Raw genomic sequence first — 14324 nt, 5'->3', positions numbered from 1 at the left:
CGTCGAGAACATTTTCTTAGTGGCCAGTATCACGCGGCCAAGGAGGCAACCGTGTGCGGTTGCAACATAGACACAGGTATTTTAGTTGGTACTATTTATTATTTTGTAGTACTAACATAATTCACTTTAGTCTTTGGGAGCTATATCGCAGTGACATTTTATGCTGTTGCAATATACCTACCTAGGTTATTGCAGCTAAAATATATAGACTTACGTGCAGTCGTCCGTTATTCCTGTTTGTTTGACGTATGTTGACGATACTCCTTTACCCGCCTAAAGGCTTTGAATTCCGTTTAGCAATCCTTATCCTCAGTCAGCCTATTCTGACTGACAGTAAATTACGTATTAAAAAATTAAAATTACTATAATTATTTGCACCTTTTTCTCTCATACTACCCCTTGCGTTTCGAAAATCCTTTAGGGATGCCTTTGTCCAGCAGTGAACGTCATTTGGCTGAAACGAACCTCTTACGTAATCTATCTATACTTAGGTATTGATAATTATAACTAGTTGTTCACTTGTTTGTTATTTGTCAAGCTCACAACACGCTTCACACACAAACATTCTATTATAACATTCTATCACCTGTACGTACCAGCGAACTAATCTGCCGGCTTTAGGTCGCCAGACCCTAAGTGGCTGAGCAACCTGTTTAAGAGGCTTTGCTCACCGACGCTCCCGTCCATTTGTCCCCCTCTTACGGGATAACTGTGACTCTAGAATTATTCAGCATACCAGCTAGTGCAGACGAAAAATTCAACATCATTAGACTGAAACTATAAATTGGTGCCTTGTTTGTAAAATATATCCAAACAACTTTGAGTAAATTGTAGGTAGTAATAACGACAACAATCGCATGTATGTCTTATTTATTTATTTAAGAATAGTAGGTACACAGCACAATATAAATCTGTGATAATAATGTTTTTAGTACATTTTGTAGGCCAATTATGACTATCCAACATTACACATTTCTACATACATTACTTGCATAAAAATGCTTTAGTCTATACTCACCTTAAGAAATCACAAATCTCTTCCTAACATGGACTCACGGTGCCATTTGATCTTTGCCAATCAGCCTGTTGTGTCATTGAACGTTAATTATAGTCAAAGGTACACCTTTACAAAGTGGCTACTTGTGTACGATCAAAAAGGCTACATTTTAAGGGAACCCGAATCAACATAGGTTCGTACTTCGTACGGTGACAGGATTTAATTTGTATTTCATAAAGGGCACTGTACTCAAAGAAAACGTTTCAATTTATTAATTATTTGACTTTAAAGGCTGTAATTTGCCAGTTTGGTGTTCTCGCCTGTTGGGACAGGTACCAGACCAACGAGAACAGCCAGACATTTCAAAACAAGTCGTAGCTAATATAAGTTAGTCGTACCGAATTATAGAGATAGCTGGAAAATTTTGTTGTTTCTCTGAATTAAGATATTAGTAGCATAGTTAAATGGTAAATTGTTAGTTAAAAGAACGATATTATAGCATCAAATATTGTAATGAGAATTATTTGAAAGTTCGACTAACTAAAGTCTTTGCGTAACATCCACTCATCCACCCAAATTCACGTTCATATTTGTAGGAGTTCAGCTAAGTGAATATAAATAAATCATTGCAAGGCAAAAAAAGTTTTACAGGCTCCGCTCAGAACTGACTGATCTTTTTTTAATACGTCAGAAGCGACCAATTACGTTCTAGTAGAATGTTCTTATGTAAATTCAGTTTGAAACAAAAATCCCGGCTTTTTACTGATGAAAGTTGGCTATAGATTGCGTGCATGCGTCAGCACTTTCAAATTTATTTCATATTCAGATTACAAATGGCTGCTATAATGCATTTTCTGTGTGAAATAAAAAACCCATTTTGAATTTTATACACATTACGGATGGAGGTACTCCATTAGTAACTTAAAACTTTCATGAAAATACTGAGGCGAATGAACATGCAACACATGCCAATTCGAATAGTTAGGTACTTAATTGTTACAACTACATAGTGTTAAGCTTGATATAGTGTTAAGGTGTACATCCTTATACTATGTATTAAGTATGAAATAGATAGGCATCTTGAATAATTATCGCGTTCTTTATCTATATAAATAAAAATGAAACCCGTTTTCCGTTGTCACGACATAACATGAAAACGGCTTGACCGATTTGGCTGATTTTTTTTATAGTTTTCTAATACTCTGTACAAGGTTTTTACGGAAAAAAATATAAAGAAAATCTCTACGCTAAGGTGGTACGAAGTTCGCCGGGTCAGCTAGTTGGTAATATTTATGAAACATTAAACACACATTTTATACTGCTCAAGTTCAGTCGATGAATGATTTAACCTACATTAGTCCGGTGCTCCAAGCTTTTTACAGCAAAGTGCGAACACTTTTCTATAGTTTATTTAGTATAAAATCACGGTAAAAAAACTCCTGGACAAATCCGAACTTCACCATATCGGAGTGGGAGAGTCGGCCAAGTTTCCGCATTAACATACTTAGCGCCGGCAGTTTAACTGCCTATTACGGAAAAACACAAGTTTCCGACTTATCCTTGTTGTTTATGAAAACTTTAATGTTTATTTATTATTTTTCTACGTCCATTTTCAGTGCGGTGAATGTTTAAACAGGCTTTCGCTGAATTCTGGGTTGGAAAACAAAGAAAAACGATAGAAGTATCAAACTTTCTATTGTTACTAAGCTATAGATAGAGAAAAAGAGAGCTATAATTTCAATTCAAATGTTTTGAATATCTTCCTTTTATTATCAAGCCACATATAAAGCAGACCTTATGAGTTATGTGGTTATGTCAACTAAATAATAATACAACACAATACATTACCTGCTCGCATTATTCATACTAACATTTGCCCGATGCGAGGATCGAACCCGGTCCCGTAGGTAAATTGGTATGCGAAACATCATGGTCAAGTGGACCGTAACAAGATTAAGAAAGAATCTTATGAAGTGGAATAATACTAAAATTAAGATTAGTCACAAGTACTTAAGTTATAATACCCTTACCCTTCGATTATCTGATTTTAGATTATACATTACTACTCAAAGATTTCAGAGGGACCATTTTACTCATATTGAAATTCTTCCATAAGTTGAACAAAACCTAACCCAATGAAATGTTCTTCTCTCAATTGTGAATATTTCGCATTCAATTCAACACGAAATGAACTGTAAAATCCAATTCGGGAAGCGCTCTTGTAAGAGTTTGTGGTTATCCGCTGTGCAACCGAGCACTTCAGTAAAGAGATATCTTTCTATAATCGGCTGAAGTGTCCGGACGAAATGGAAACTAATGGTATCAGCTCTTATCGCCACTACTACACTGGACCACTACTCCTCCTATGTTCTTCTGATTAATTTCGTTGCGGGTCCAATGACAGTTTTACTTTTCTCCGAGACAAACTTGACCTTCATTGGTTGGGTTTTTATGGCGGTCAAGCTGTAGATCCTGGCTACACAGGAGTTGCAGTGGTGGGAATAGTCTCGTACTACACTGGACCGAGGGTATATAAATATATTCATAGATTTCCGAAAAGATTTTTCTGTCCACATGTTCTGCTTTGCATGACTAATTAAAAACTTGTTAAGACAATTTTTTATATTGTAGTTTTAATCTAGACTTGGAAGTTTCAGTTTAATTATTAATCAAGGTAGGTTTTGTATTCAAATATTAAATGCGGAACGCGCCAAATATAATATGTTTTTGTGTCAGATTGAAAACACGAACAAAAGTTAGTTGTATATAAAATACTGTACATGTCAGTTTTCACGCTGAATTTGTGAGCCTATAAATATTTTATTACAGCCATACTTTATTCATGATCACCACAAGGCTGAACTCGATAGAAAAATTGGAAATTTTCCCCTCAAAGTCCACAATAAGTTGCTTTTAAAACCCACAAAGGCAATCATACCTAGAAAATAGTCGATTATGATAATACAACCTTTTTTAGGGCTTGTTGTTTTATTCAACCCTTTTGAGATACCCCAAATCATAGGTAATGGAAAGAAAACATTACAGCCAAACTTTTAGAGTAGGCAGATGTTCAGAAAATATAAACATTACGACAACCGGCGGCCCAAAAATCTACCATTGTTTTATTTAAATTCTACGAAAGCCCTTCGGATTTAACGTAAAGGGCAAAAGTAAATAAGACATAAATCACAAAACGGTTTCATTACAGCAATGCTAGATAATCGCAGGATTATGATTGTATTCACCAACGTGAACCAACTAATCTGGCTTAAATATACTTCGCTATTACGTAGAAAGAAAATTACTTTTGCATTGTTATTTGTGTTTGACTGTCTATTACTGGTTGCAGGTTCGATTCTCAAAGGGGACAAATGTTAGAAGCATGAACATTATTACAACTGAAGTCATTTAATTTAACGTTTTCAGTTGGATCACTGGCATTTACAATAAATAATTATCTGCATGTATTGTTAATCCTTAATGTCTATTAGACTAACTGCTTAGTTTAGGAACAATTTATTTTATACAGGGTGTAACAGGCCCGGGGGGGTGGATCATCGTAAGTCAAACGATGGGGGGCTTCAATACCTATCGATATAATAATATGTATGTTCCGCGATTTTCAATGGTTCCAAAGTTATTGAGATTTTTGTGAAATTTAAGTAAAAAGCCGGAATTTAGTATAAAAGTCTTCACTGTAGCTTAACTACTGGACCTGCGTGCGTGTTTTTTTTTTCTAGAAGTAGTTCAATAGTGGGTCTTAATATTCACGATACCGATTCGAGTCATAACCCTATCATATTGAAGTAAAAAAATAATTCTTCATAAAAGTTATACAAATTGAATTATTTCTAACAACTTCCAAGGCCTCTAGGGAAAAAAAGTACTTGAATTTTTCAAACAAAGGAAATTTTACATAATTATTTTTTTATCCTTTTTTTACAAATCGGTATCGTTATTATTAGAGATGCACCGAATGTTCGGTTGAATATTCGTATTCGGTACATTCGGCATATTTTTTTCATGTTCGTATTCGGCCGAATGTTCGGTTGAATTGCAGAATAATTACCGAATATTAAAAGTATTGTTAACAATTAAAAAAATAATATTTATAAGGCGACCGAAGTCGAATAATCGCGCTACGACCGCGCGAGCTCTAGGACACTCGTGGTATTCCGCGGCACTTCGTACTCGCTCGGCTCTCCACGCCGCCCGCGCCCCGCGGTCGGCCAGTCGCAGGCTATCACGCGCCGACTACGCGTCGTTTTCGCGAATAATTAAAATATCTTCCGTGTCCCACACCTCTTCTTCTGTGCTGATGATTGTTATAAGTTAGAACTTTAGATTAATAAACGAATACAACCATCAAATATTTAATTAAACAGTTTGGTTAACTAATTACTAAATAAGTGTGGTTTATAGCGAAAGTATTTTATAGTTTTTGAAAATGAACCAGACACTACTTGTACCAATTATTTATTGTGAAATAAAAAGATAAATTTATTTTTTATGAAATTGAAAAATTTAAGGACACTGCCAAAACTGCTTTGAGTAACAAACAACTATTTTCAGAAAACTTTTTTTAGAATAGTTGTAATGTAATAACTACTATCTTAAGGAACCAACACAAGTATTCAAATATGTTTATAAAATCAAATAAGTTTTTTTAAATAAATATCTATCTAGGAATGTAGGTATGCTAGTGAATGGTGAACTAGGAATTGTTATAACTACCTATTTGTAGTTTTAATTCAATGTAAGTCAAATAAAATTCTTTAAAATCAACAATAAACAAATTATATCATCCGTTAACAAATGAAATTAAAAAACAAATTTATAGAAACTTTAAGAGTCAACATTAGTTGGTAATTTAAGTTTTAATCAAATTTGAACCTAATGATTCGGCCGAATATTCGGTTCGGTTTAATCTACATTCGGTGCATCTCTAGATTATTAAGACCCACTATTGAACTACTTCTAGAAAAAAAATCGTGCAAGCAGGTCCAGTAGTTAAGCTACAGTGAAGACTTTTATACTGAATTCCGGCTTTTTACTTAAATTTCACAAAAATCTCAATAACTTTGGAACCATTGAAAATCGCGGAACATACATGGGGGTTATATCGATAGGTATTGAAGTCCCCCATCGTTTGACTTACGATGATCCACCCCCCCTGTTACACCCTGTATACAAGAAAGTGTTCAGGCTTAAGTAAGTATAGGCACTTTACTGTACAGATTTGTAGTAAAGATTTCAGTAAACTCTGAAATCCTTACATTAAAACAACAACAGCACTGTTTGTTTTTCAAAAGCAACAACAGAAAGCTATTTAGATAGATAAAGTTGTCTAACGGGTGAGACGCGAAAATTAGAGTCAGAAGTGGGTCAAAGTCGAGGTCGTCGCCCCGCCGTCTAAAGTAATTACATAACGAGGATGTCGCGACGGCTTCACTAACCCATTTTGGAACCTACACCTTGCCCCTAAAGTCCAATATCCTCCGCCCGCAAACACAATGTCGGTAAATTCGATGTTATGACTGTCTGAGATTCCCTTTACGACAAATTGTTGAGTTGGATAAACTTTATCTCGTTTAAAAAGCCTTTTTTGCGATATTTTTTCCATTTTGCTGTCGGGCGCGGATTTACGAAACACCTTTGAAATTGTGGATTTTAGGGCTAATTACAAAGACAACGTTTTTATCTACAATCTGATAGCAAATTCTATAGCTTTATATACTGGGATTCGTCCATATCTTACCGTACTTGTAAGTAAGTTTCTTTACTGGAATAATCAGAGAAAATAAATTTTATACCCACCTCGGTACTTGCATTTTCATATTTTATCAAAACATCGAACAACATTGCACTATGTTTTTCCATCAAATCGATTGTATCTATGTTACATAGTAGATGTAATGTAAGTGGATGACATACTCACTTTTGTCCCGAGTGTATCGGCTCGCACTTCAATAAAGTTTCGCAGATGAACCCTCGCCGCTCCTCCTTTAGCCTGATGAAACCTGCGAACCAGATAAAGTAGTTCCAATCAAACGGCCAATTCAATTAAATGATCAAACATCATCGATAAACAATCATCGAATTAGTCTAATTCGATTAGGGATCACCGCCACGCCCGTTAGCTTTGTCCGAGTGTTTGAAAAGGATTCATTTGCTAAGTAATCGAATGTGTGGGTCCGGTGTACCGGTAGTCGATACTTATTCAGGCGTGCCAACATAAATCAGCGGGCACTTCTACGCGGGATGGAACCAGCATCCATTTATATTTTCGGGCGCGCGCAATAAAATCAATACTGCGAACTTTCCAAGAGTACAGTGACCTAGTCATGCGCCTCATGCGAATAAGGTCACACGGTGCATAAACTATTTGGTCCGTAACGTGAAATAAAACAACGGCAGCGCGAGGGCCAATTAGTTTCAGCAATCTGCACACGCAGCAGGTCAGCTGGCGTTCAAACAACCCGTATAGTTGCTATAAACCTTATTTGTAACAGATGTAATCGATAAATTGGTTTTTAACATTTATCGAAACTGAAATAGATGTATAAAGAATCTACTCATGAACATATTTTCACGATGATAACTTTGTTTAGCATTCTTTTGGGCTTGACTACGCTATTCGAACTACCTACTAAGTCTGAGGTACTCATAATGAGCTCAAACACCTACATTATAAATTGGTTCACATTAGCCCTCCTTATCTTTTATTTACAAGTTTTCCTGACTACATTAATTGTTGATAAATTAAAAAGGAATATCATTTTTTTACCAATATTTTTTACCACACCCTACTTTCCATACCCAAAAATCCAGCGCCCAACGCAAAAGCTGAATCAACATAACATAAGCAAACGAATGGATCCCACGCAAGTCGCAACTAATGCCCACCACTTGAAAAACGATAAAAATCCATTCTGAATGCGCATATTTTCCTGTAAGCCGTCGCTCCGGCCTAGACAAAGGCCTGTGAAATTACTGTCTTGCTTTTAAATGCGCGAATGAATCGCAATGTCTCATCCACAAAGCTTTGCGAGCGGCGCAGCCGTTGTTCTTGAATATACAATCGGGACTATTTAAAAGGAACCTTTTTAGACCGCAATTATAATGCTCATAAAAATACATCTGTTAATTACGAATGAGGTAAATCCGGCGGGCTGAATAAAATATTAGATGCGTTGAGTTATATGCCCGAGCGGTTTGTTTTGTTATTTATTGTCTAACTAGTCCCTACTCGTGGCTTTGTCTGCGTGATTTTTCATAATGTAAATTACAGGAGTTATTTAATTCATCTGGAATAATGTACCTTTTAAATAAGTAACATAAAAATTGTTACGTGTACATTAAAACTTGCAGAGTCGGCTTTCTGTTTATTTAAAATTATAACCGGGATAGATATAGCAGAGTAATTATATCAAGTTACAGTAATCACTATAATTGTTTTCCACGAAAACCTAATTTAGGGGAGCGAACCACATTACATTTTGAGTATTAGATTAAATCATTGTTTTACTTTGGTCTCACATTACATTAGTGTGCAAATGAAACGAAACTAGCAAAACAAAGCAACAAAACCCTTTCTAACGTAATGTGAAAATAGTGTTTTTAAAAACACACTAAGCGATTTCGGAATACTTAAGTCCCGCTAAAGAAAAAAGTTAAACAATAAATCTCAGTGGCGCTCTGGCGCAGCGTAGTGCGAAATAGTTTTACTGTCCCGCGAAATTAAAACTAATCGCAACAGAATCTACTGCAAGCGAAACTAGAACCGCGTGATCGGAATACTTGGCTGCTGAGTAGGTACTGCAGCGCCCAATGTAAATAAACTCCCACACGAATAAAAAGGGACGCATTTAAAAAGTCAATTAGTTGGCAAACCCACATGAGTTTTTTCCGCGAACGGACCGGCCACTGTGGGGGAATTTAAAAATGCACCAACCCGCTTTGAATGTCGGCATCTTTCCATTTGTGCGATGTGTTGCCGCAAGACAAAACCTCCGGGAATTACAGTCTTGTTCCTCAAATACGAGACCGAGCGCAATATCTCTCCCTTTGAGAACTAGGGAAACTCATAAACAGACAAAACTGGAATGCTTGCACATTTGTGTTTTTCTTTCAAAGTGCGGAGCGAGAAAATTTTGTATGTTTTGTGTTACGTAATTGTTTTATAACGTGCTGCCGCTCGCTTGTCCCGCGGGTGCAGTGCAAGATATTACGTTTGCGATGTTTTGTTATGTCCCACGCATTGTATGATTAAATCAAATTTATTACTTATGCTGCTCTACTTTAACGGTATTATTGTTTAATTTTCAGATAAAAATACGAGTATTCCACAGTGCAACTCAGCGCATCGGCTATGTAAAAGCTGTAACTAACACGATTCCGATTTCGATTACTTTCTGATTCTATACTGTAATAAAGCATAGAATATCATGGCTGATAAAATCACATTTTCTTTTCGCCTGTATTTTCCACAAGTACCTAATGTTAAATAACATTGAATTAGCGTTACAAATGACCGCAAATCGACTTTTGCGGGGAGCGTAATGGTAATGGAACCCGAGCGGTAGTGCCGAGAGTGGCAGCGGCTCAACAACGCCGACACCCGAATGTGCCGCCGCAAACACAAATCGGTGGCCTAATTCGACCCGTTGTTGTAATGAGCTTCGAAAACAACTCGTTACACCTATTAAACCTGTCTAGTAATTTATTATTTCGTATCAAAAGAACGTGCTTCAATATTACGTTCGACACAATAACATCAAAAGAAAATGTGGACCATTTTAGAGATCTCACTAATACTTAATCATTATTAAGGCCAACCTTTTGATCGTTATGAATAGCAATACCAATAAAATATCCTATTTTGTGTTTCGACGTTAATAAAACATGTGCTATTACACTGTCCTATTTTCATTACGTTTAAATAACCACAATACAACTTTTGCGGTAATGAAATCGGGGTGGCACAAACAGGCGTCGTCGACAGCCGAATGTGCCGCCGCAACACGACAAATTACCGGCCTAATTCGGCCCATAGCCGTAATGTGCTTCATAAAACATCTTGTTTGTGCCGCATCAGCACAATGGACAGACCCGCCCGTGGCATTAGATCCCGCAATTCCAACCCACTTTGTCTCCGCTCGCTGTCTCGCCAGAACAAATGAGAAATGAACACAAAGATGGCACGTTTTTCATTATTTGCCTTAGCGTCACCTTTTGGGAAAATGTTTAAAGAAACGGACGCTGTACTGGAGCTAGTTTTGTTCGAGCCTTTGTTGTGAGCGGGTCATTTCTTTGTGATAAAAATTTATTAGCTTAAGATAAAGCCGAGTCTGTTTTCGAGATACAACAAAAAATCCCTTGAATTCCTGAGTCGAATCTGTTATGGTTACGTCACTATTCCGTGAAACAACCCTGACTTACGGGTAGTCGTATTTCAAAAAGTCCGTAAAGAAGAACATAATTTTCACCGAGACAGCTACATATATCGTCTGCATCCGAGAATGAGGCGTGATGATGATATAGCGGTATTAAAGCCAAGTTGTAGGACTCACCCGCGGTCTCACGCGCCGATACATCTTCGCTGACGTTAACTGGGGAACTTGCGCTGTAAATAAAAACTTGGTTTATTTAAAATAATAACAACACATCCAGAGCGGGTTACACGTAATCGGAAAAAGTATCTCTCTCTTTGAACTGAATATGTGAGCTCATATTTTAGTTACATTATTCTGTGTTTCTCTAACTAAAATAGGATGAAATTAGTGGCATCATAAATGGTGGAAGTATACGTTGTGGGTATGTAATTAGTAATTAACGTGCTCAAAAAAGACACGAGTAAAAATATTATTTAAAACTCTACAACTATTTTTTTGACGGAAAGAACATCAACTGAAAAAAAAACTTAACTATAAAATTTTATTCATGGTACTGACTAGAATCGAATTTATAACCGGAGGGTTACCATCCATTTATTTATTCTTTCATTCTCATCCGTTATAAGTACTTTACGAGAAAGGCTTAACTGCAAAAATATAAATCCACTGAAATAAAGCACGAAAGAATTGCTCTGCGATGCAATGCCTTCTGAAAACTGCTGAGTCAAATATGCTCTTTACCCTTTGCAGTCACAGATTTAATAACAATATCAAACGAGCTTTTCATGCCAATTCTTTTAGAGCAGTATAAAGCGACTGTCTATTTCACGTAGGATGGATATGATGACACGTTATAAAATTAGTTTTTTGAAACGGATTTTTTATGTGTTATCTTATGGAATAAATAGAAGAATCTAATTAATTTAGTTCCCTTAATATGCGTAGGTACTACTTTAGTCTGCAAATGAAAAATTCGCATTTTTGGGGAAAAAGATTGTAGTCGGTAAACGTACTTTTTACAATTAAGTTTGTACGAGCAATTGTCACTTCCTTTAAACATTTTTTTCGTACTTCTACCCCAAGTGGGTTGTAACTCTCAGTCCTCTCCTCCCNTTGCGAGAAAAACTAAATATTATCACTGAGCACATAACCTCTAGTAATTAAACGCTTGAGTCACAGACAAGAACTGTTTTATTTCAAACTAGCTGACCCGGCGAACTTTGTTCCGCCTTAATGGCAATAAATAAGCAGACTTTTTTTTTAATTTCGAACGGGATAAAAAGTATCCTATGTCCTTCTCCTGGCTCTAAACTACCTCCCTGACAATTTTCAGCTAAATCGGTTCAGCCGTTCTTAAGTTATAAGCGAAGTAACTAACACGACTTTCTTTTATATATATACTAGCTGACCCGGCGAACTTTGTTCCGCCTTAATGGCAATAAATAACGGGATAAAAAGTATCCTATGTCCTTCTCCTGGCTCTAAACTACCTCCCCGACAATTTTCAGCTAAATCGGTTCAGCCGTTCTTGAGTTATAAGTGGAGTAACTAACACGACTTTCTTTTATATAATAGAGATGTACACAGTGTTACATACTTTAGGCCAGAGGGCGCTAATAGTTTAAATCTATGCTAGTGACGATACAAATACAACATAGTTTATCATAATTTACTACGATTATCTTTCTGAAAAAAAATACAATAAAGAAGAAGAATAAAGTTGATAATAAGTAGTACCTAATTATATATAGTATAAAGAAGGAAGAATAACCAAACACGATAATGGTACAAGTAGGTACAGCATAATACATAAATTGTCAGCAAAGTACCAAAAACAAGTAGGTAAGACTTATAATGTGAGGAAATCATCATTAGCTGTTTCAAAGCGTCGTACGTGTCTTGTCATTAGAATTATTTTAATTATAATTATAATTAATGGCCATTATGAAAAGTTGGCCGAATTAAGTACAAAAACCAGCAAGAGAAAGGCGTGATGAGATCAGGAACTTCTTGATTAAATTAAGTAATTAAACTAATTATTTATATAACAGATATTCCCTTTGTATTTGTGGATTATCATTTATTATTCCTTTGAATTAGCTAAGTAAATTGTAAGTAAGAGACAGGCCAATAAAAATCCAACTACGAAGGTCAAGTTTGTCCCGAGGAAAAGTTAAACTTTCATTGGACCCGCAACGAAATGAATCCAAAAGAACTTAAGAGAAGTTTAAAGTTAGAATTCCCTCCAGTGCAAAGCCGATGACAGGTGACAAAACAAGAGTTAAGGTACCTACTAGTAGTAGGTAGGTAAGGGGGGAAAAAAGTGTTACCCTGATAGTAAGTTTGGTAGTATCAGTAGAACCACAGGCAAGAACGGTTTTTCCCAAATAAATGCAAGGCAACAGGTAAACAGAATTCTCCCATTGATCATCCGCCAGATGGCGCCGAAGGCTGATAGATTGGCTTGAAAGGTTAAGAACTACGCAGTACCGCATTAATTAGCAAAGTGCCAGTGACTTCTGGAAAGAGTATTAATAAACTCTGTAAATGTATGCATAGACGTTACGTAACGTAATAATGTTAGTCATTAATTCAGCCGAATGACGTCCACTGCTGGACAAAGGTGTCCCCCATCATTTCAGCCATAGGACGTCCACTGCTGAACATAGGCCTCCCCTAATGCTTTCCACGTTGATCGATTGGTAGCGGCCTGCATCCAGCGCTTCCCTGCTACCTCTCCTCTCCCCCCTTGGATATCATTGAGTGTAGACGTGCTTTTTGTTAAATTTTAATTCAAAATATTAAATAAATCATCAAAAAATATTCTGCGAAGTACCAGGAGTGCATAACTTGTTAAGAGCTGTGCTACGCGTATTACACTGTGCTACGACGTTAACTCCCGCTGGCCCCGCCCACTGACTACGGCGCCTACTACTGTGCTACGACTGTGAGTTTGCTTCTTCGATCTTATACTACGTGTGACTACGAGATCTTTTCACACTAACGCATTATGCCGCTAAAAAGAACTCCGCCGGCCGCACCCCAGCAGGTCACAGAGTCGGACACAAACCAAAGTTCTGCGCCAGCTACCGACACGGAGAACGAAAGTGCAAATGCGAGTAACAGGCCTCGACTCCGCAAACGTCATCATGATGACGAAATGTCAACCTTTATGGCAGAGATAAAAAAATCTATTGAAACCCTAACTAGGCAACAAAGCACAATTCAGCAAACTGTGAAAGATATCCAAAAACAAAACATGGACATAATGACCTCAATGGACTTTATATCAAAGCAGTATGAAGACATGAAAAATAAACTTTCCACGATGGAGTCTGAAAGGAAAGCCCACCTAGCTTATATCCAGAGCCTTGAGCTAAAAGTTGAGAATCTGGAAAGAACACAGAGACAGGCGAGTATCGAAATTAGGAATATACCATCCCAAAAAAAGGAAAATAAGCAAGATCTAGTAAATTTGGTTCAAAGGCTAGGTGACTCAATTAATGTTCGTGTTGATGAGTCCCAGATCCGTGATGTCTTTCGCCTGAAAACCAAAAAGGACACCAACCAGCCAATTATTGTAGACTTCACTACGGTTGTCCTTAAAGACAAGGTACTAACCTCTGTGAAGGCTCTCAACAATACAAGAAGGGAAAAGAAATTAAATACTGGAGATCTTAAAATAGAAGGTGAGCAAAGGCCAGTTTTCGTTGCAGAAAGCCTAACCCAGACCACCAGGAAGATATATTTCTTAGCTCGTGAATTCAGCAAGAATCACTCCTATGCTTTCTGCTGGACTGCTCACGGCAAGGTGTTCCTGCGCAAGGAGGAGGGCGCCCCGTGCCGCCGCATCGACTCCGAGGCTGACCTTGAAAAACTACTTCATTCTCTGGTGAAATGACTGCACCGGTGGATTAACAACTACCCGAGTG

The 14324-nt window shown here is 37.0% G+C and overlaps 2 protein-coding genes across 2 annotated transcripts in view; one reads left to right on the top strand and one right to left on the bottom strand.

Annotated features, from left to right (window-relative positions):
• LOC114356490 (Down syndrome cell adhesion molecule-like protein 1) overlaps positions 1-10619 on the bottom strand; it is a 70153-nt gene extending 59534 nt beyond the window's left edge. The window contains exons 1-2 of the mRNA XM_028309701.1: positions 10570-10619; positions 6936-7017 (exon numbers count right to left, since the gene is read on the bottom strand). The gene's annotated coding sequence lies outside the window, so the exon portion shown is untranslated. The remainder of the gene's footprint in view (positions 1-6935; positions 7018-10569) is intronic.
• Positions 10620-13720: 3101 nt separating this feature from the next.
• LOC114356478 (uncharacterized) lies at positions 13721-14293 on the top strand. Its single transcript, XM_028309689.1, has one exon. It carries the CDS (start codon positions 13721-13723, stop codon positions 14291-14293), a length of 573 nt encoding a protein of 190 aa, XP_028165490.1.
• The last annotated feature ends 31 nt before the right edge of the window (positions 14294-14324 follow it).

Source organism: Ostrinia furnacalis, unplaced genomic scaffold (assembly GCF_004193835.3).
Source record: "Ostrinia furnacalis isolate ACB-3 unplaced genomic scaffold, ASM419383v2 OfSCF2810, whole genome shotgun sequence".
In the NCBI taxonomy this organism is placed as follows: domain Eukaryota; kingdom Metazoa; phylum Arthropoda; class Insecta; order Lepidoptera; family Crambidae; genus Ostrinia; species Ostrinia furnacalis.
Note: the sequence above shows the minus strand (reverse complement) of the source record. Positions and strands in the feature narration are given on the sequence as shown.

Coding starts and splice junctions, on each gene's coding strand:
- LOC114356478 (XM_028309689.1), top strand. CDS start 13,721: ATGGAGTCTGAAAGGAAAGCCCACCTAGCTTATATCCAGAGCCTTGAG.